Here is a 23,875-nt window from a genome sequence, read left to right as displayed (position 1 = left end):
ATACATAAATATTACACCAAGCCATTTAAAAGTTTCTTCATCTTATTTCCCCAAAATGCCATATACCTTAATACATGATTTCATATTGGTCTCGGTATTGCCTTCACGATGGAACCCTCAGCTACCGACGAGTCAAACAAACTGAATCCTGCTCTCCACAATCTTGTCCAGCTCCTTCAGGAAGTTGTTCCACGAGTCCACGGACTCCCTGCGGCTGATGCGCTGGACCTCGGGAGGCGGAGGGCACAGCAAGTCCACCTTGGCAGCGGAGATGCCGTCCTGTGGTTGGTGGACCATGGCGCTGGTCTCACCTCGCGCTATGAAGCTCTCTTTACGGGCCAACTCCCTGCGGAACGCCTCCTCGGGGTGGATGTACCCCACAGCCCGCGAGGGCGACTTCGACCCCTCGCCGTCAAAGTGCACACAGCGTTTAGAGCTCGACAGACACGGCTGGGGGACATCCCTGGTGATTGCTTCCAACTGATCAGGTTTCCCTCTCACACCTGCTCCCGGTCTTCTGGAAACTACTGTATAGGGCACGTGACCCATCCTCACATCAGGCAGCTCCATTTCCGACTCGCTCCACGAATCACTATCTCCCCCTTGATCATCCACGAATGCCCGACCGTGTTTTCCGGAGAACGCTTGGGAAGTCTCGGCAATGCGAGAACTACCCTGATGCCAGGAGCCTCTGCGACTCCGAGCCACGCTGGCCTCTACAGGGCCTGCCTGGCACGAGACAGCCGGCGCTGACAGCGGAGACCGGGCGCAAGATTGCCGGGCAGGTGGCTGTGGACTCGAGGGGTGGTTACGCTCCGAGACATACTTGTCGGCAGGCCCGGCACGCTTCGCAGGGACTGTTAGGGGAGTTGCAGCGGTGACAGAAGCGGGCAGTGGCTGGGACACTGTGCAACGTCCACCCTCGCCCAAGGCACGGCCTAGTGAGGGGCTGCGACACTTACCGGGCTGGGGCTCTACGGGGGGCGCTAGCTGCGGAGACGGGGCGCGGGGGGGCGGGGCGGGGGCGGGCGCGCTCGGGGGCTGGTCCTCCTCCTCCTCCTCCGTGGAGCTCGCCGAGCGCAGGGACACCTTCGAGGCGCTGTCGAACGAGGACACGCTGCCCTCCTGGCGAGACAGCCTCGCCGCCGCCGGGAGCGACGCACACTTCTCGGGCGCCGCCACGTCCTTGTCCCGGGGATGTCTGTCCAGGGAGGACGTCTTCACCTGGTCCTCGGGAGCGGCCGCGGCCACCAGGGTCTTGGGGGGAGGGGGGGCCGCCCGCTTCTTCTTCGGCACTTGACCTGCAGACAAGGCCCACGTCGCTGCTGCAGGTGCAAGACGACAAGCCCTGCATCCCTCGCATTACGACACAACCGTGCGTACCAGATAACTTTAGTTGAATAAAGATCTACCAGGCAACATACGGTAAAGGTTTGTGGAGAGGGTATTTCATAGACAACCATTTCAAGATTCGTCCTCAGGCAATGATATGTTGCAAAGATTAATATCACTGGTGGCCTTTTTAGAAAGGTTATAAAAGGACATCAGTTTATTTTTAATTAATTATTACCCGTGTTAAATTTTTTTAAAATGCCAATGAAGAAAGAAAGGCAGTTGATGGTTGCAAATAATTCTGCAGCTGTCGTAAAATTATTGCGCACTTTTAAAAACCATTAGTTAACCCAAAATTTTCAAATTTTGGAAAATGTTTGGTAACGTTACAGCATTAGATTGTCCTATTAACAGTGTTTTTGTGACTCAAATATACACAATGGTTTTTCATTCATACAGGCGGATGTAACTTTGTCCCGAAGTTAAAAAGATCTATTGAAGTTCTGATAACGTAACCAAACATAGTTTAGTAAACGGCTCCGCCCACCTAGTCATACATATGTTCAGAGCTTCAGTATAAACCAAGCAATTAGAAAACTGCTCCAGATATACGAGTAAAGTCTGCTTACGAAAAGCGTTTGAGATGAAGCCGAGGGCGGATTAGTAGTTCTGTTTCCGTATCTCATTTTCATGCTGTATTCTTAGGAGAGTGAAAATGGCTAAACCTCAGTATTTTCAGAATAATTTTTAGGCATTTAAATTTTGGTACAGATTCTTCAAAGCATTCAAGGGACTTGAATTTACATCTTTTTATCTTAATTTCTCCGCCATATAACGTATTGATTACCACTCGGATGTCATAGCTTCCCTACGCACGACAAGAAGACTGCGCGCTAGTTCACAGGAGATGACGCGCGAGAAGCACGAGCGAGCGTCACTGACACAGATGAGTCCCATACCAGGTGGGCCCCCGTGATGGAAAACTTCCGACTATATTTTTATTCGAGCTCACGTTTACACTCGAGTCGTGTACTTCCAAAACTGGACAACTCCGCAAAAAAAAAAAAAAAAAAAAAAAAAATGGTTTTGTTCTAGATAATCAAATTCCACGGCAACCCACAGTGAATAAGGAGCAGTTAATTACAAAAAGCGGCCATATTCATTTGATAAACCGTCTTGAATGCCACGTCATGGAATCGAGTAAACAGTTTTCCTCGATTTCTCACAAAACTGTTCTGAGGGAGATGGCCAGTTCTGGAAATACACGGCTCACTCGTGCCTTGCACCGCTCGGGGTACGAGCCTCGTCGCACAGGGACGCACCTGGGGGGCAGAGAGCCGTGGTGGAGGCACTGAGCGCCGAGGGCTTGCCCGGGGCCCGGGCGGCGAGGCTGGACAGCGACCGCGACAGGGCGTGCGAGTGGTCGCCCATGGTCGCCGGCTGGGTCAGCTTGCTGCGTCGCGGCAGGGAGTCCACTCCGCTGCAAGCAACAGTCGGGCGCTCGCTGAGCACGCGGGTCGCAGCTTCGCGACCAGGCGTTACATGGGCGAGGGGGAGCGACCACTTGGTGGTATTACGTTATCATTCCAGTATTGCAGTTACGACTTGATGTAGACTTTTGGACATATGGTCAACAAACATACCTGTGCTTAGCAATGGCGTATGTCCAAAAGCCTACATCAAGTCATGCACTCCCATTGCACAAATCTTTCAAAGATAATACTGCAGTTACGATTTTGTCAAGGGCAAGCGGACCCCCCGCTTAGGAGCTTTTCAATTCCATGGGAGGCCAGGCCCGCACCCGTTTGAACCCCCTGGATTTATATCCATGTGCACGGGCGTAGCCAGGATATTTTGAGCAAGTACTGTTTCATGAATAGCTACCTGAATAAAAAAAATGTTACAGTAAAACACTCATTAATAAAAACCTTGTTAGTACAAAACTCTTATTAGTACAAAGTGTTCTCACAGTCCCTACAAATTATACATAGGAGTTAATAGTGTAGTGCTAGGTCATTTGCCTAAAACAAAGTAAGGTTATTACATAATACGAAGTGTTTTTGTTGCAGTGGTTAATAACTACATTTAGTAAATGATAGTATAAATATCCCATAATGTAAAGAATCAATGTAAATTACAATTAAAATAATACTGAAGGAACTGTTTGGTTCAGTCTAGGGTTAGGAAAAAAGCTTAGATATTACATATTCTTCCGAAATGATGGTATGACATTTTTGTAGGTAGTTTCTAAACATTTGCTTTATTGTTGTCTTAAATTCTTTTAAAAAGTAAATTTTTAACCACATTTTTAAATTGTTTTTTACATTCCCTAAAAAATTACATTTTGGTGTTGCATAAAATTTTGTGTAAGTTTTCTTGGAAAAAATATTTTTTTAAGTATGTTATGCATGGACCAAAACAGAAAAATATTTTTAATTTTATTTGAACTTTATTTAGATGTTAAATAAAATTTGCGATAAATTTTTTAATAGTTTGGTTAATACGAATCTTGAAATTGCAAAGTGACAAAATTATGGTCTCTTCAGGTGTGTATTATTGGGGTTTGACTATAATACTACAAAAGCTTACAATGCTTTTTTGCAGAAGTGAGTTATCAGGGAGAATTCAGGGGGAAGATAGTGAATCAAACATCAATAATAAAAACCTGAAGGTAACATTAATTTTTTTTAAGTTTGGTTTATACAAAACTCATTATTGCAAACATCTCATTATTAAATCACAATTTTTAAATAATTTCTAAATAAAATTCAAATAAAGTTAAAAATTACCCATAATTTTAAACCACACTAAATGTACTTTTTTATGGGATTGTAAAATACTATGTTAGGATGCTACACCTGTGGCTCAAAAAATATTTGCTAGTGTATCACAATTAATAGGATTTAAGACAGAAGAATAAAGCAAAGATTTAGAAATTATCTACAAATATTAGTGTCATTATTTGGGAAGAATAACATTCCTAAGCCAAATTTTTCCCAATTACAATGAACAAAAGCATTGGCATCAGTATTATATCAGTTGAAATTTCACGTTGTTTCTTTACATTATTCTGGGATAATTGTATTAAACATCATTTACAAGTAATTGTTTACCCTCTGAACAAAACAACTTGGTATAACATAATACCCATAAAATTAAACTAACTATTTAGCACTATAAAAGAATTGTGGAAAAATACTGTATTGATGAGAGTTTTTTATTAACAGGGTTTTCATTACTGAGGTTTCACTGTATTACATCATCTTCCTTAACTACTCCCCAGCACACAAATGTAGACCCTGAAAAACTAAGGTTTATAGGATAGCGGAAAAACTAATTTTTTTATTGATTTATGACATATACAAAAAAGTAATACATGAAAAAGGCTACACACAAATGATTAATTTAAATATAAATAGTTAAGATCATTGTGTTATAAATTTATTGAAAAAAACTGTACCCAACCACGCATTATTATGGCTGTCTGGTTAAATGTAAAAGAAAGGGAAAGCACATATTCCTAATAATTTTGATTTCAGAATGCTTGTGGGTGTACAATATTTTTTGTCGTTCCATTTTCTGTGCAAGACACAGAGATTGTCTGCTTTGCAGACTCTAGAACACGCAACATATAATTGTGAGCAGCAATTAAAGCGTCCAGATCCAAAACCGTTTTTTCCTAAATAATTAAATCAAACTGACAAATAGAGAATGATCAATCAGAACACAATTTAAATTTAATTATATTTAAATTCAAGCAATTAAAATATTAAAAAATCTATGTTATTACCTATCTATAATTTTTATATATCCTTTCACCTATCACAGGTGTGACATCGGTACATATAAAATCACGCGTGTATTCAAATGCAACGCTGTGGTCGATATTTCAAAAACAATCTGAGGAACGTTCGGAGATTTAAGATTTCAAACGAACGAACATTTACATTTTTATTTATGTAGATAATAAGCAGTAAGACCAAAATCATGGAAACACAATAATTGAGGATGCTACCACTTTAAAAGCTAAAGTGTCCACATCACTCCCGCCAGAGAATGTGTGGTCGACTGGAACAGCAGTACGGTCGACAGCCGGACGAGAGCCGAGCCGAGCCGAGCCGAGCCGAGCAGGGGGACTTGCCTGTCGAAGGTCTGCGGCCCGCTGTGGCTGTCCGGACTCTCGCTGAGGACGGACGCCTCGTGGTAGCCGCTGCTGTCCGAGCTGTTGCGCGAGTGCGACATGAGCGCGCCCTTCTCGCCCTTGTTGGAGGAGCCCTGCTGGGCGGGCGCGACCTGCCGCCGAGAACACAACCACGGTGCTGCACACACTGCGTCAGTGCTGCCAAAACTACCGCTCTCATCCTCGTCCTCAACGATTCCTTGTCCGGATTTCAGATTTTAAAAATTGTGTGTTTCGAAACCAAGACCATAAAGGTTATATCAAGTCATTATCAAAATGATTCAAACACCCTGTGGTTAATTTTTTTTTATATTTCACACTTTTTTCACCGGATTATTTGTAATCAGTTAACTCCTAAAGAAATTATTGACTAATGACTAACCCATAGTAATTGTCACAGAACCAAATGATACGAGAATGAATAACCCAGTACTTTAACTTAATTTCTTTGATATATTAATTACATTTTTTTGGTTATACTGGAACTCATAAAACAAAACCTTTAGAATGGAAAACAAATGTCCAAGAAATTGCTATGAATCAATCTTCCCCACTGCAGAATCACTCGCAGAAGGTATTAAACCCATTCCTGCAGATATCACCCAGCCTTGCTGTGTTTGTGTCGGGCAATGTTAAAGCGAAGCGATGAGGCATACCTGCTGCTGTGCCACGGGGGGCGCGGGGGCGGGCCGCCTCTTGCGCTGCGGCCGCGAGGGCGCCGAGGGCGGTCCGGGGGCGGGAGGGGAGGCGGAGCGACCCACGGACTCGTCGGAGTGCGACGGGGACACGCTGCGGCCGCCCAGGCTGTCGCTACTGACGCTGCCCTCGCCCGCGCTCTACCGGGACAGGCCGGCGTACACTACACTGGCGACACTAGACACTGGCATGCACTAGCAGGCACTAGCAGGCACTAGTATACACTAGTATGCACTAGTATACACTAGCATGTACTATCATACATTAACATGCAATAGCAGACACTAGCATACACTAACACGCACTAGCATACACTAACATGCACTAGCATACACTAACACGCACTAGCATACACTAACACGCACTAGCATACACTAACACGCACTAGCAGACACTAACACGCACTAGCAGACACTAACACGCACTAGCAGACACTAACACGCGCTAGCAGACACTAACACGCGCTAGCAGACACTAACACGCGCTAGCAGACACTAACACGCGCTAGCAGACACTAACACGCACTAGCAGACACTAACACGCACTAGCAGACACTAACACGCATTAGCACACACTAACACACACTAGTATACACTAGCAGACACTAGTATACACTAGCAGACACTAGTATACATTAGCAGACACTAGCAGACACTTTAACACCAGCTTACACCTACCAGCAAATGACACTAGGAGGGACTACTCCAAGTGGCTACAAATACTTTGTGGCAAATTTTTCAAGACTTAGATTCAAATTTATTTAAAAATTTTTATACAGCAAGGTATATTTTGTACAGTTATGAAAATTAAACATTAGCAAATGTAAAACGAAACAGATAAAACTATAGCTAGGATTGAGCTAATTTATTAGTTTTAATAGCTGAAATATTTTGAGATAATTTCCCCATGATTCAAGTGGACAGACCTCTAGGCACACTGCACGGGTGCTCCCAGTTGCGCTCAGATGAACCGGAATAACACAAATTTGCCCAAAGCAGTGTAGCAATGCACTTGCAAAAATAAAATTATTTTAAATTTGTTGGTAAAGTGCCAAAGTCTCTCAGACTTCAATTCACCGAAGGAATGCTTGCCACTTGGCTGTTGATATTTAATCTATGGTGTTAAGTAAGTGAGAGTTACCAGATGCTATATTTCATTGGCCTCGTGTAAGTGAAACACACACTTCTACACAATGTAATTTCATCTCATTTTACCTGCACTCTCACATGACTCATTTATAAGTGTAAAGTACTACATAGCCATAATAATATTGAAAATTGACATTTTCACAGTTTAACGTAAGTCATCACATACAACAACTTAAAAGAGCTCAACTTAATGATGTTAGTATTTCGTTCATAATGCAACATTATAAATGGTTGGGGGGGGGGGGGGGTTTGGGTCATTTAAATTGGGAATCAAATAACTTTATGAAACAGTTTGTTACTGCAAACATTATTAGTAGTTCAGACTCATGTTGGTCCCTGATGGAAGTAATATTTACTAATTAATTTGATAGCAACGATAATAAACAAACCACGTATATGGGCATGAAGCATGGGAGAGTGGGAGCTCAAAAGACTAAGACCAAAGTAAGATGATGCTGAAAGAAAAATTGTGATTTAATTTCCAGAAGAAATTATGGGATGCATCATGGCTCAGTATGATGGAGGAAATTGACCAAATGATGAAATATACAAACACTGTGTTCCACAAAGAACATATTTACTTATAAAACATTTCTTTATGGAGGTGATGAAATCTGTTACAGCAAGTATTGATAATGAAGGTCGTCAGGAAAGATACACATAGGACAGAATGTACCGAATAAATGACTGCAGCAAAAAAATTAATTTTTTTTAAAAAGCAGAAGGAAGTTATTAAGAATAAGGGTCACATGATTACATAATTAAATGAGCAGCCTATAAGGTGTTGGATAAGTTGGTTTTAAGGCAAGGGGTGCATGGAAGTAGGTAAAATATACCACAGATTGAAGCCAGATGTAGGAAGCTGGGAATGTACATCACATAGAGCTTCCAAAGTGTAGCAGATCAGCCAGCTGTCTGGAGTACTCGCGGAGTGATTCCTATTGACGACAAAACAACAGTAAATATGGTAATCAATGCCAGGTATCAGGAGGGCAGTTGGACTCTAGCGTGGAGTGAGGAAGGACTGCACACAGAGAGGTTCCTCTTAAAGATGAGTACAGACACTGCCATGGATCAGGAGGGCAGGTGGACTACCGTGGAGGAGGCCTGGGAAGGACTGCACAGAGAGGGGTTCCTCTTGAAGATGAGGAGTACAGACACTGCCATGGATCAGGAGGGCAGGTGGACTACCGTGGAGGAGGCCTGGGAAGGACTGCACAGAGAGAGGTTCCTCTTGAAGATGAGGAGTACAGACACTGCCATGGATCAGGAGGGCTTGTAGACTACCTTGCAGGAGGCCTGGGAAGGACTGCACAGAGAGGGGTTCCTCTTGAAGATGAGAACAGACACTGCCAGGTATCAGGAGGGCAGGTGGACTACCGTGGAGGAGGCCTGGGAAGGACTGCACAGAGAGGGGTTCATCTTGAAGATGAGGAGCACAGACAGCGCCAGGTATCAGGAGGACTGGTGGAGGAGGCCGAGGAAGGATTGCACACGGAGAGGTTCCTCTTGAAGATGAGGAGTACAGACACTGCCAGGTATCAGGAGGGCTGGTGGAGGAGGCCGAGGAAGGATTGCACACGGAGAGGTTCCTCTTGAAGATGAGGAGTACAGACACTGCCAGGTATCAGGAGGGCAGGTGGAGGAGGCCGAGGAAGGATTGCACACGGAGAGGTTCCTCTTGAAGATGAGGAGTACAGACACTGCCAGGTATCAGGAGGACTGGTGCAGGAGGCCTGGGAAGGACTGCACAGAGAGGGGTTCCTCTTGAAGATGAGGAGTACAGACACTGCCATGGATCAGGAGGGCTGGTGGAGGAGGCCGAGGAAGGACTGCACAGAGAGAGGTTCCTCTTGAAGATGAGGAGTACAGACACTGCCAGGTATCAGGAGGACTGGTGGAGGAGGCCGATGAAGGATTGCACATGGAGAGGTTCCTCTTGAAGATGAGGAGTACAGACACTGCCAGGTATCAGGAGGGCTGGTGGAGGAGGCCGAGGAAGGACTGCACAGAGAGAGGTTCCTCTTGAAGATGAGGAGTACAGACACTGCCAGGTATCAGGAGGACTGGTGGAGGAGGCCGAGGAAGGACTGCACAGAGAGAGGTTCCTCTTGAAGATGAGGAGTACAGACACTGCCAGGTATCAGGAGGGCTGGTGGAGGAGGCCGAGGAAGGACTGCACAGAGAGAGGTTCCTCTTGAAGATGAGGAGTACAGACACTGCCATGGATCAGGAGGGCTGGTGGAGGAGGCCGAGGAAGGACTGCACAGAGAGAGGTTCCTCTTGAAGATGAGGAGTACAGACACTGCCAGGTATCAGGAGGGCTGGTGGAGGAGGCCGAGGAAGGACTGCACAGAGAGAGGTTCCTCTTGAAGATGAGGAGTACAGACACTGCCAGGTATCAGGAGGACTGGTGGAGGAGGCCGAGGAAGGACTGCACAGAGAGAGGTTCCTCTTGAAGATGAGGAGTACAGACACTGCCAGGTATCAGGAGGGCTGGTGGAGGAGGCCGAGGAAGGACTGCACAGAGAGAGGTTCCTCTTGAAGATGAGGAGTACAGACACTGCCAGGTATCAGGAGGGCTGGTGGAGGAGGCCGAGGAAGGACTGCACAGAGAGAGGTTCCTCTTGAAGATGAGGAGTACAGACACTGCCAGGTATCAGGAGGGCTGGTGGAGGAGGCCGAGGAAGGACTGCACAGAGAGAGGTTCCTCTTGAAGATGAGGAGTACAGACACTGCCATGGATCAGGAGGGCTGGTGGAGGAGGCCGAGGAAGGACTGCACAGAGAGAGGTTCCTCTTGAAGATGAGGAGTACAGACACTGCCAGGTATCAGGAGGACTGGTGGAGGGGGCCGATGAAGGATTGCACATGGAGAGGTTCCTCTTGAAGATGAGGAGTACAGACACTGCCAGGTATCAGGAGGGCAGGTGGAGGAGGCCGAGGAAGGATTGCACACGGAGAGGTTCCTCTTGAAGATGAGGAGTACAGACACTGCCAGGTATCAGGAGGGCAGGTGGAGGAGGCCGAGGAAGGATTGCACACGGAGAGGTTCTTCTTGAAGATGAGGAGCACAGACACTGCCAGGTATCAGGAGGGCTGGTGGTGGAGGCCGAGGAAGGATTGCACACGGAGAGGTTCCTCTTGAAGATAAGGAGCACAGACACTGCCAGGTATCAGGAGGACTGGTGAAGGAGGCCGATGAAGGATTGCACATGGAGAGGTTCCTCTTGAAGATGAGGAGCACAGACACTGCCAGGTATCAGGAGGGCAGGTGGAGGAGGCCGAGGAAGGATTGCACACGGAGAGGTTCTTCTTGAAGATGAGGAGCACAGACACTGCCAGGTATCAGGAGGGCTGGTGGTAGAGGCCGAGGAAGGATTGCACACGGAGAGGTTCCTCTTGAAGATAAGGAGCACAGACACTGCCAGGTATCAGGAGGACTGGTGGAGGAGGCCGATGAAGGATTGCACATGGAGAGGTTCCTCTTGAAGATGAGGAGCACAGACACTGCCAGGTATCAGGAGGGCAGGTGGAGGAGGCCAAGGAAGGACTGCACACAGAGAGGTAACTCTTGAAGATGAGCAGCACAGACACTGCCAGGTATCAGGGGGGCAGGTGGAGGAGGCCGGGGAAGGACTGCACACAGAGAGGTTCCTCTTGAAGATGAGGAGCACAGACAGCACCAGGTATCAGGAGGACTGGTGGAGGAGGCCAAGGAAGGACTGCACACAGAGAGGTAACTCTTGAAGATGAGGAGCACAGACAGCGCCAGGTATCAGGAGGACTGGTGGAGGAGGCCAAGGAAGGACTGCACACAGAGAGGTAACTCTTGAAGATGAGCAGCACAGACACTGCCAGGTATCAGGAGGGCAGGTGGACACGGAGGGACTCACGGAGCGGTTCCTCTTGAAGACGCCGAACAGGCGGCTGGACGTGGAAGAGGACCCGGACCGGGCCTGTTGGCGCCGGTTCTCCTCCTCGCGGTGCAGCACCATGATGTCTGCGGTGGAGTGGCTGGCGCTGAGCGGGCGAGACTTGGCCGCGAGCACCACCTCCTGCAGCCGGTAGTCGGCGAGCGATGCTCCCAGCTGTAGCACCTCGTCCAGGTTACCTGCACTCGGCGAGTCCGCTCCACGTTACCACACCACCAGCCATCTCCACTGCCTGCAACCTCCCAACTTCATTCTCTGCTGACATTATTACTTGCCAGATGAAGCATTATCATTTTTTTCCCCCATCTATAATATCTGCTAGTTAAAACCCACCAGCCATCTTCATGCCGTTTACAAAGAAAGTTCTCTGCCTGTAACTACCCCCAATGTCTTTGTATCGTTTAGTATCATTCTCTACTGACATCCTGGGCTGGGCCTGCGCTTTCCAGATACAGCGTTGCAATTTATTTCCCCCTCTACAATAGCTGCTAGTTAAAACACATCCCAGCCATCTTTATTCCGTTTACAAAGACAGTTCACTGCATATAACTACCCCCAATGTCTTTGTATCGTTTAGTATCATTCTCTACTGACATCCTGGGCTGGGCCTGCACTTTCCAGATAAAACATTACTATTTTCTTCCGCCTTTATAGTATATGTTCAGGAGATTCATAATATTTTTTTTTAAATGAGATAAATATTCTATAAAATACAAGTTGTTAGCCAATATCCTCTAAACTTTTTTTTTTCATTTGTAAACGGTCAGTGAATATGATTGAAGATTTGTTTTAAAATTACTTTTATTTTTCTCATAAATGCCAAAACGTCAACAGCATATGTCAGCAAACGGCGCCTTTATGGAAATTCACTAAATAAAAAAAAGCCAGATCATTGGATAAGTAGTATTCAAGTCACTTTACCTCTCATTGTAGAGACGATATTTCATTAAATGCTCTATCTAGCTCCAGACTCTAAAACATATTAATTGAAATATCTGAGTTTCTTTCAAAAATACTATCATATTACACACTTAAATATTTTTTTTGGGGGTGGACCGGGGGGGGGGGGGGGGGGTAATTTCTAACGCTACCAATGTTGTTATTATTAAGAACTTTAAATTTTTTTATGTCAAACATATTTAATTACATTCCCCCACCCCTTCCCAACGCACTGAACGTCGAATGCTCTGGTTGCGAAAAATATATTTATATCTGCGCTTTTGCTCATAGTGTTCGTCTGTAGATATATTTATTGGGGTATTCCATAGCCCCTTCTCTATTCCATAACCCCTACACTTTACAGTTTATTTTGTTTATGCCATTAAAATTTTTCTTGCTATATTTGGAGCTATGTTTTCAACTCTAGTGTTTAGTCAAATTAATTATCATTGCAATGATGCTTCGATATTTCTTTAAAAGTATATACATAACAAATTATCACCTGATATGTAAATGGTATTCCATATCCCCTTAATTTCTTTTAAGATAATATGGAAAAAAATTGGTTGTCTGTAAATTGGGTTTACTAACGATAGTTTAACGTGACAACGTCAAAACAATACATTGATGAAATGATTGCATACTTTTATGAATAAAATTGAATCATTTTTATTGAATTATACCTTTTTGTATGGATACAAAGAAGGAGTGAAATGAAATCTACAATTTAAATGATAAATTTACTTTTATTTGCACTCATTAATTCAAATATGTTTATTACTTTAACGAAGAGATTATTTTAACTATAACTTTTATAAATGTTTGCTATTTAACTACTTCCAATCTGTGTTATTCTGTTAAGGATATGACGATGATAGGAAAAGTAGGAAACGAATGGGAGTGTTTCAAGTTTAATGTGCCTCGAAAAAGTCAAATCGATGGTTGTTCCAATCGAGTGGAAGAGAGATAGATGCGGCGCAAGCGTACAATGAGCGTAACGGGACAATGTGCGTTACGGGACACTTTTTCGTGCGTGCTGCCGGCGTTCATCGATTTATTAGACGTTGTCACGTCCAAAAAAAAAATGTTTTTCATATCTAATTGAAATGCAACCACATAGAGAGTTCCTCGTGAAGTGAAGTGAAGTGATCCGGGACTGAAGACTGACCTGGGTGGCGCAGCTCGTACTTGGCGGGGTCGAGGTTCTTCTCGCCGCACACCTGCCGCAGGATGTCGGCCAGCGCGCTCTTGGAGCTGGTGCGCGTCACGAACAACTGGTTGCGCGGCAGATGGACCTGCACCACCGTCCCAACACTGACACCGACTACCACACGTGGCGGTGGCTGATGCGTTCCTCGCGCGCCCGAGGTCACGCCGCGAGGCACGCCTGCCAACCCCAGCAATCACCTCGCCGTCCGGCCAGGCTGGGGTACCAATTAAAAATAAAAAAAATTGGTTCTATGTAAAGTCGGTTTACGGACGATAGTTTAACGTGACAACGTCATAACAAAACATTTGATGAAATGATTGCATACTTTTATGAATAAAATTGAATCATTTTTATTTTAAAAATAAAAGAATAAATACTTAAAATTATACTAGTAATCAGATTTTTAAAATGCAAGAATAATCAACCATTATTGACGAAATTGTTGTTGTAATAAGCAATGAAAACCACATTAACTTTTCAATTCACTTTATAAACAGTCGACGAAACAGTTCACGTGTAGATGTAAGTTGTGTGCTGCCGCTGTCTTTCTTCTCCTCGGACGCATAGGCCAATCGAGTGGAAGAGTGATAGATGCGGCGCAAGCGTACAATGAGTGTAACGGAACAATGTGCGTAACTGAACAATGTGCGTAACGGGACACTTTTTCGTACGTGCTGCCGGCGTTCATCGATTTATTAGACGTCACGTCAAAAAAAAACCTTAAACATGAGCCACTGCACGGCAGGCCATGCGCACGACTTGTGCGAAATCCGTTGACAATTGAAATCTCACTGTTAATTTCAGCCGATGAAATTTCGCGCTGTATCTATCGGACATATGGTGGCAATGTTAGTAACTACATTAACTCCCAAATGATCATCCCGTAACCAGCAATACGTGAGTACAGTTTTTCAACTTAAATAAATAAATAAAGAGTTGTATAAAAATTTTATTTAAACATCCTAAACACGAAACATTTTTGAAGTAAAAACTTATTTAGCTGCGTTAAGAGATTTTTGAAGTGAAAACATTTTTTTTGCCGCGTTGAGCAAATTTTTGTTTGGTTATTCATTATTATTATTTTACTAAAAAAATTAATATAAAAGATTCGAGTGGGATTGGAAATTGAATCGCTAGGCATTTAAAAATAGTATTACTATTATTATTTCAATTAAGTTTTATTGATATTTTGTACTGGGCTTGTGCAGCAATAAATAAACTATATGAAAATGCATGTAATTATTGTTCGGAGTGCCAATACATGTGAAAACCAGACTAATGTTAATAATTTCAATCTTCATATTATGAAATTTTAATTATTCTGACTATAATTAATTAAAAAATTCAAAAATATAACACAGTTATTCCAAAGTTTGAAGTTTTTACTTCTGTCGGCAGTCCCCAAGACTGTCTTTTTTTATGTACATTTTTTTCTAGTGATCAAAAACTAATTAATGATATTACTTATAAAAGCATATTTTACATACACCTGGGCATCGAAAGATCTCTACAATTTCTTGCTACAGTAGGATTGATAAAACATTGTAATATCTTGACGGGTTCTCGCCACAATATGATTGATAAACATAAATAGTTCTCTAGTCTCGCCAAAATGGCTTCCTACTCTACTGTCATTGGTTGTTGCGCCGTGCGTCTGTTAACAGAAATAAAATGTATTCATTTCCCTTCTATGAAAATAACAGTAACAGGTCGTGCGCAGAACCTACTGTTACTGTTATTTTTTAAATTGTGCACCCATCGTTATTGGTGTAACGTAAGTATTCCTGGCCACAAAAGTTGATTTCGTTTTATCTGTTGTGTAACAGAGCAATAATTTACTTATTCGTTAACATCGCCATTTGTATTTCACGTTATTTGTTCATGCACACCAACCTTGATTCAACAAACAGCTGAGAGACTGCACGGTTTACTAAAGTTCTCAAACATGGATGCACTACTAGCTAGAAATAAAAATCTCTCTGCCTTTACTTACGTCGGTTAAAATCAGTTTTACGCGTACGCAAGAACGTAATATGATAGCGAGAGCGGAGTTGCCAGTAAAATGTGAATCTTACTGCACACATGCCTGCTCATTTTAGGTTTGAAACAATAAATTACAACTCAAATTACAGGTTCCGAAGAAAAAAAATGTGTCGCAACAAAACGCACTATTGATCAACTCATTTCTCTCTCAATTCAGATGGCACGCTTTCGATATTAACTTCGATTAGCACTGTATAGTTACAAATACAACTATCGCCAATCCACACTACGATGAAATCCAAAAACGCAAGTACAAGAACATAATACCATAAGTGAACATAACAATACCATAAGAATATATACATGCGTTTCTTTACTTATCTTCTTACAGCTTTCCACCCTTAGGCGAAAGTAACTCCAGTGATTTTGGAACAAAAACAAACCGCCAGTCTAGCATTCTGATTTGCGTCTTAAGATAATTACACCTACAGGGATAACTTTAAAAGGTTGATTTCGAATGTATTTTTATCCCTTTAGAACAAAACAGAAAAAAAAAAAACATTCCAATAGTCGGCCAATTTGCGGGCCCCGTCAACTGAAAACAAAGAGAACAGCTTACGAAATCAGATGGTTCGAAAACTAACTACACCTTTCCGGAAAGAAACGACGACAACAATGATTCCGAACATCACGTCTCACAGTAACGACTGTCATATCAACTAGCCAGTGACGAAGAATCTCTTATCACCCATTTTACTGTCGTCTGATAAAACACAGCATTGCCGTATATTGTCAATTTAATCTCAAAGATTACTTTCGAAGAAACGACACAGCACAAGTCGTGCTGAAAACATCGGGATGACCAACATGTTTTTGCATACTGCTACGTAGCTTTTTCATTGGATACTGGATATTAAAAATTATACACGTAATTAAAAAAAAACTGAAGGTGTATTGCACTTAAATATACGATGCGAGTTTATTATGTGTAAATATCTGAGCTCCCGGTATACTGCATTTGGTAGGAGTGATTTCGTGTAAATAGAAGTTATTACAATAACATTGCAAAACAAAAAGTACAAAAATTCCATCCACGTAAGACATTATGAGAGAAAATGAAATTACTACTTGCTCTGTAATTTGTTTAAACTAAACCTATCCCACTACAGTAACTAACTTAAAATAGTGCAGCTTTAGTAAGCTACTTAAGATAAATTGTTTATAACCATTCTTACCAACGCTTTGAGCTTACATAAACTATGGACCACAAAGCTTTCGGGCATCGGGGTACAGTAACAAGTTGATTTAATCAGTTAAGTATGAGAACAATGTGACGTATCCACCAGAGCTCACCGTGATAAAAGAATCCGGAGGTGTGCTCACCGGAGTAAGAACCAGGAAAAGCGAGCGGTTGCAAAGGCAGAGAGAACAGGGTACGAGAACCAGGAAGAGCCCAAGGCGGAGAGACCAGGAGATGCGCTCACCTGCAGACGGAAGGTCTGCTCGAAGGGTTGCTGGTTGGAGGGCTTGAGCGGCGCCTTCTTGGAGGAGGCGGAGCCGAGCCGCGACTTGGGCACCACGTGGATGGTCCACGTGTCCAGGGTGCCGATGGGGGTGCTGGGCTTGTAGGGCAACACCCCGCGGTCGCCGAGCGCCTGCAGCACGTGGCTGCCCGGCGCGAGCTTATTGGCCGTCGTCACCTGGACCAGCAGGTCCATCATCGGGGTGCTGCAACAGCACGGTCTTATCTCGCAGCGCCCCACACCCTTCTCTTCAGGTCCACAATTATACCCTGGACCACTTGGATACCGAATCGTTAAGGGGGTGCCTCCTATTTTAGGTCAAGATTTTTATACTTACAGCAATTAGAGATACACATGTAGACTTTTTTAACTGGTCAACTTTCACGAAATGAAAAATATATACAGCGCATACTTTTTGTTTGCATAATTAGCTGACAAAGTTACATTTTTAACGTTTTTGGGTTGTACAAATAAGGAGAATTAAATTTAATGCAGAACTGAAACTTTTGAGGTTTAACTGCAATGCCACTGGGCACTTCAAGAAATGGTTTGAATTTCTTTAAGAAAATATTAATTAATTTTGTCTGGCATTTCAAAATTCTCAAATTTGTTACGATTTTTACAGCCCAGAAACATGAAATGAGTTTTTGTGATATAAATGCAAACCAAAACATGAAGTAGCCAGTGGCATTGCAGTTAAACCTAAAAAGTTTCAATTCTGCAATAAATTAAATTCTCCTTATTTGTACAACCCAAAAACGTTAAAAATGTAACTTTGGCAGATAATTATGCAAAATGTATGCGCTGTATATATTTTTCATTTCGTGAAAGTTAAACAATTGAAAAAGTCTCAAATTTGATCAGTGATTAATATAAATATAAATTTATCACCTGAAATGGGAGGCACCCCCTTAATAACAAAAGTTTGAGTGGAGTTAGGATCGTACCCACGAACCTCAAGACACGAGCGCGAAGCGTTAGCGATCACGGTCACTCCAGAGTGCAAAGCCCTCAGTGTTGCCTTGTAATTAGATTTATGGTTGGATACAGCTACCAGAAATTTACTTTTGTAAATGATACAGATTGTCTCACTACGTGTTACGTTCGTATCGAGAATATTTAAAAAGTTCCCACATAGAACATCACATCAATGTTGTTATCCACCAGAGAAAACCTGAACCAATTTTAGACTTCTTTTGCAGACAGCACGGACCACTGACACACTAAACTGATAGTCGGAGGCGCTATTTAACAGCATATATTACCGAGCTGCTATCTGCTTTTTGATATTTGATACATATGAGTTTTCTATCCTCGAGTGATTTTGGAACGTCAATGTGAGACACCAATGATGAAAATGCAGCTATTTTTGTGTCTTGTTTTACTCAGTGGCGTAGCTAGGATTTGTGTATGGGGGGGTGTTAAGAAGCATGCGCCCCCCCCCGTATTAAAGCGGGGGGTCCGGGGGTCCTCCCCCGGGAAAATTTGGATTTTAAGGTGTAAAATAGTGCTATTTTAGCAGTTTACGGTAGGCCTACTTAAATTTAAATATTGTAATGGTAATTGTTTTATTAATTTTAATATGAAATTTGTTTGAGTGATGAATAAGAAATTAATTAAAGATTTGGTGCTAAGGGGGGGGGGGGGGGGTTGGGCCCCTAACCCCCCCCCCCCCCCTGGCTTCACTCCTGGTTTTACTCGAACCATAAGGAATTAGCATAATTTTTTTAATACCACATATAGATAGTGTTTATGACTGCGGAGCGTGGCGTGGCAACAGAATGCAACACCAAGTGGTAGGGTCCCAGAAGGCATGAAAAGCACCGGGAAGTGAGGTCGAAGCTCACCTGCGCTCGACGCTCATCTTGACGCTGTTGCCGCTGGGCAGCACCACCTGCAGGTCCATGGAGCCGGCCAGCATGTCGGGGGGCGTATCCTCCGTCACCGGCAGTGGCGGCGTCGGCGACATCGCGCAACTGCAACATGCAACATGCAACATGCACACCCCGCTGCAGTGCTCGTCCGCGCGACCTTCCCACCTGCCACTTGTCATTCTGCTGAGGCGACCACCGCCAAAGAAACCACGACCTTACAGAGAAACTACCAACTCTTACTTAAACCTCTCATATCTGATCTTGTGTTCACTTACAGGCCTTCGGTTTTAGTGTCATTCTACGACACATCATTTCTTGGCATGTTTAAATCATCAGGCTCTTCATAAAACATGATTTACTTTCTTGTGGTATTCTAGCCAATGGTCAACACCACAAAACAACAGCCAGCAACTCTTACATCTAAAAGTTTCACAGACCATGTTGATTATACATTTTGTTTGTTGTTTAAACCTTAAAAAAACTTATCGAAACTACGAACTGAAGGCTACAATAATAAATCTCAATACTCTCATATCTAGTTTTAAATTTTCCATTTACAATGTACAATTACATTTACTGGACAATTACTGGACAATTACGGGAACTATATACCATACACACCAATATTTGAATCTCTTGTGATAATTTGTAACTATGTACAAATAAAATTAGGTATTCAATGGTGGAAAAAAAAATTAATAAGCTTATATACGAGCACGAAGCAGCAGGTTAAAAAAATTACATGAAACCACAATATTTATATAAATGAAAAAAAAAATTCACTTAGAAGTTAGCAATGAGGAAACAAGAGATGGTTAGGGCCACACGTGGTAGTGATGGGAAGAAAGTCGAGATGCAAGGTGTCGTAGCGAATAAACGAACTTTTGACCACATTAAATAATAAGTACATAAACATTTTGGATGCAAAGTTAATTCGATAGAGTACACATACAGCATCCGAAAGAGAGCAAAGACTCACCAGCAGGGAAACAAATGTCGTGCCCAACATAGACCCATGGGTAAATTATCTTTCAATGGAAATTCCTTTGAAAACTACGACACACCAACTCCAGCATAGTAATGTCCACGGAAGAAAAATCCTTCCATCCAAAATTACACACGGGGAAAAAAATTGCCGTACAAATTTAATCCCGTGGACAATCCGGCCCAAGCCAAAAAATCGACATCGAAGTGCCTCCAACATGGTTCAGCTAGTACGTAGGCATTTAGAAGAGAAACTGTCTTGTTCATCACAAACTTCAGCTGTACAAGATGGTCTAACTGGCCAGCAGTATGGCAGAATACAATAAACACTAAGTGTTGAGTGATCACGCTAGAGGAAGCAGTCCCGCACAGGCTTCCAAGACCGAGACCAAAGGATCCACCACGCCATTATCCTGTGATAATGGGTTGTCCGATGGACGTCCGTCCGACGAGGCGATGCCGCGGCAACAGGCTGACCTTCGGTCGGGGAACAGGTCGGACGGCTCTGGCGAGCCGGCGGGCAGGGCCCATTATCTGCACGGGCCCCGCGACTGGCGGCCTCCTTCGGCAACCTGGTCGGGTCCGATAACGAGGCCGGCGTTACCGTCCAAGGTCACCGCTCCCCGCACCTGCTCGAATGTCTAGGGCGTCACTTCTTACAGCTCTGCGTGCATGACTTCATGTCACCGAGATGATCTGGTCCAAAAACGTTCTACGGCGTCACTTCTTACAGCTCTGAGTGCATGACTTCATGTCGCCTGGTCCAAGACGTTCTAGGGCGTCACTCCTTACAGCTCTGTGGAAACACGAGGGCACCACTTCATGTTTGCCGAGAATATCTGGTCCAAGAACGTTCCAACACGGGCTGTTCAATGCCACCGCTTTGGCTGAAAGCCCAACGCAGCAACTTTTCGGGTCTCTCCAACAAACCTCACGGAAGAGGAATGTCACGGCAGGGAACAACCCCAAAATGGTAATGGACAGGTTACCGAAAATGTAAAGAGCAGAGGTGGGGCACTTGAGAATTCCGAGAGAGAGAGATTCCGCAGAGAAAAATCAGAAACAGTTTGTACAACGGTACGTTCGTGGGCATTTCGACTGCGGGACGCTTGCGAAATCGGGCAAGTGAAATCAGAGCAACAACCCTGCAGGTCAATCAAATGGAGAAATACGTGTCATAACTGCAAAGCTGGTCTGAGTGTCATAAACATATTTCCCGGACGAACTTGATCCATAACATCCACAGTTGTTGAAAACAACATTGAGGCATTGTTGACGGTAATAGTTTTGGTTTGAAGCAAGCGAATGTTCTCCAAAGGTAACATTTTTAGCAATGTAGTTAAGCAAAAAAAAAGTTCTATTCAATTATGGTCACAGTACATCGGCCTAAAACGACGAAACTAAAAGCCTTATGATTGTCTCTGGTTAATGAGTCATCCAAAGGCTCTGTAAGCTGAGCATGCTAATGGGTTACTACACAGCAGTCACATGACATGTGTTGGATAACTGTTGCGCAGAGATTGCATAAGCTGCTTCTGGAACATTGCGCAAAAGTCGCAACCTTGGATTCGTAACTGCACCTGCAATGGGAAAAGGGGGCGGGGGGAAGAACAGAGTGTTTACAAACGGGTCCAGCAGCAAACGCCTTTACCGGTGGCCGAAGGCCATGCACTGTTACAGCGCACTCTCCTCTAGCACCAGTTTTACCCATGACGTACCTCACGGTCAAGCCAAATGCTTTATTCATTCTTGCTAGCATCCCACGCGCTCACGCCTACCTTGTCCTGCGGTAAATCCACCAAACTCTACATCTCCTAGTACCTAAATAACTACGAAGCAAACTGAATATTTTATTTTAACGTATATAGCAGTTGTACATAATTTGTTTAATCGTTTACTACCTTCGTAACACACAGAAAACCACTTTTACATTTTACTTACATAACAAAATATCTAGCAATTTTGAAAACTAGAGCTAAAAAAAAAAGCTTATAAATTTGTTATTTTTCCCCTACAATTCTTAATAGCATGTTTTTGAAAGTCAAATTTAATTCCCAAAAAGCGAGATTTTATACAGGAAATAAAATTTCAGTTTATAAATTTTGGTTCATGTAAAAATTGCTATCACATACAGAGCCTAATTTAAAATAATTAACTTATTTTATTATATAATTATATAATTTCAGATATGCTGTCACTGTGGTTTTATTTACTATGAAATATTCTTCTTTTGTATGACGTATACTATGAAAATTTTCTTCGCTTTCATTTGTATGACGTATTTCAGATACTTCAAGCCGATGAAGAGAGAAAAAGAGGGGAACTACACAAAGTGAAATGATAAGGCTACAACCATGCGCATTTTTTGAGGTAAATGCCACAATGTGAAAGTATATTTTGCCTTTGACCAATATGTTGGGATGCCACATTTTTATATGAATATTGAAACAAGAAATTGTGTTTTTTTTTAAATCTCAGACAGTGATCCGCACTCTACCTCGTAAGTGTTGTAATTATTTCATTGTTAAAATGCCTACAGACAATCTGAGTTAGTTTGCCTCCCATCCTCTAGTTGTGAGCAACTATACACCCAGCGAACAACCTGGTAGAATACTCGTGTGGTGACCTTGAATACACGCAGTGGTGACAATCGTCCTTGCGGGTCGATAAATGCAGCTGTCATGTCGGCTTTAAACACTTTTAAAGTCTTTTTTTTATCTGCACTGAAGCGATCCTTTTACAAGCACGCTTTTTGCAGGGAAGTTGGGTGACGTCGGTTGCTTTATTCGCCGATGGCTTCTTTTTTGTTGATTGTCAGAACTAAATAAGACCTCACGTCTCTCGGAAATCACTGGGAAAATTACATTCAAGAAATAAATGAGCTGTGAAATGTACAACCTTACGAGGCAGTCTACAGCAACATATGTCATGAAAACATACAGTATTGTTTTCAACACTGGTTGTATTGAACCCAAGGGGCGGTGTTATGGGATCTGTACATACTTTGAGTTCGTTCCAATTAATACTTGGTAACAATTTATTATTTTGTATTTTTATTGCTAATGTACCTATACCTACTGTATTCAATATATTTGATTTAAAAACTTTTTTTTTAATCAGATAAAACCATAGTTTCGGTAATGAATTTTCAAGACGTCAGAAATGAGTTAAAATAGGTTTTTAAGGGAGCTATTACTATTCAAAGTTCGGACTCCCTATTTAAGTGGGAAGCAATGAGAGACCACTAAAAACCCTCTGGTCAACCGCCCTCCACAGAAATCGAATTTTGGGCCCGCCACTGATCGAACTGTACGAAATAGCTTAGAAAATTCGTCACAAAATTTAAAGACGTTTTAACGGTTTTTTGAAGTGAAAACTGGAGTACAGAGGCAGAGTCGACGGCGCTGTGTGCACGAGGTGGGTGGTTGACCTAACCCAACTTACTCCGAGTGCACTGGGTTGGGAGGCCTACAAGTCTCACCATGCGGGGTTTCAACCATGCATGCGTCGTGTGCTTTAGTAGGGGATTGGCCAGCCGTGGCAGCGACTCACTCTCTTCCTTCAGGGGCCCGCCTCGTCAGGGGTGTATGTGTGTTAGTGAGGCGGGACTAGCTGGTGCTTCTAGCGCAGTGTCTCCTCTGGACTGGCGCGCAGTCTTCTCGTCGTGCACATGAGCGGTGACCGTAACATTATATGGCCGAGAAATGAAGTTACAGGTGTCATTCGAGCCCCTCAAGTGCTTTCAATGATCTGTACCGGTTGTTTTACACCTAAAAATTACGCTGAAAACATGCGTTTTAGCCATTTTAACTCTTCTAAAAAAATACCGTTTAAAAAACTTAATCCGAAATCAAAAGTACTTTTCTGTCCTCGGCGAACTCTTAAATGCTTTTCGTAAGCTGACCCCACTCGGATATCCTGAGTAGTTTTGAAATCTCGTTTTTTTTCCTGGAGCTCTGCGCACCGCGTGTGTGCCCGGGTGGGCGGGGGCCTTAACTCCAGACTGTAACTAGTTAAAGTGGGCTCAGTCACGCCGGGTGCAACAAGCCACGTTGTATAATGTTTTCAGAGT

General features: G+C 43.2%; 1 protein-coding gene across 7 annotated transcripts in view; it reads right to left on the bottom strand.

The window, feature by feature from the left end:
* The window catches only part of LOC134532126 (serine/arginine repetitive matrix protein 2), a 279,404-nt gene that overhangs the window by 20,361 nt on the left and 235,168 nt on the right, over nucleotides 1-23,875 (bottom strand). For all 7 annotated transcript variants that reach the window (XM_063368446.1, XM_063368447.1, XM_063368450.1 and 4 more), the window contains 8 exons: nucleotides 18,793-18,921; nucleotides 16,907-17,150; nucleotides 13,398-13,524; nucleotides 11,252-11,469; nucleotides 6,169-6,348; nucleotides 5,474-5,625; nucleotides 2,655-2,812; nucleotides 963-1,301 (listed from right to left, as the gene is read on the bottom strand). In XM_063368446.1, coding sequence (XP_063224516.1) covers nucleotides 963-1,301; nucleotides 2,655-2,812; nucleotides 5,474-5,625; nucleotides 6,169-6,348; nucleotides 11,252-11,469; nucleotides 13,398-13,524; nucleotides 16,907-17,150; nucleotides 18,793-18,921 — 1,547 coding nt within the window. The remainder of the gene's footprint in view (nucleotides 1-962; nucleotides 1,302-2,654; nucleotides 2,813-5,473; nucleotides 5,626-6,168; nucleotides 6,349-11,251; nucleotides 11,470-13,397; nucleotides 13,525-16,906; nucleotides 17,151-18,792; nucleotides 18,922-23,875) is intronic.

Source organism: Bacillus rossius, chromosome 5 (genome assembly GCF_032445375.1).
Source record: "Bacillus rossius redtenbacheri isolate Brsri chromosome 5, Brsri_v3, whole genome shotgun sequence".
In the NCBI taxonomy this organism is placed as follows: Eukaryota; Metazoa; Arthropoda; class Insecta; order Phasmatodea; family Bacillidae; genus Bacillus; species Bacillus rossius.
Note: the sequence above shows the minus strand (reverse complement) of the source record. Positions and strands in the feature narration are given on the sequence as shown.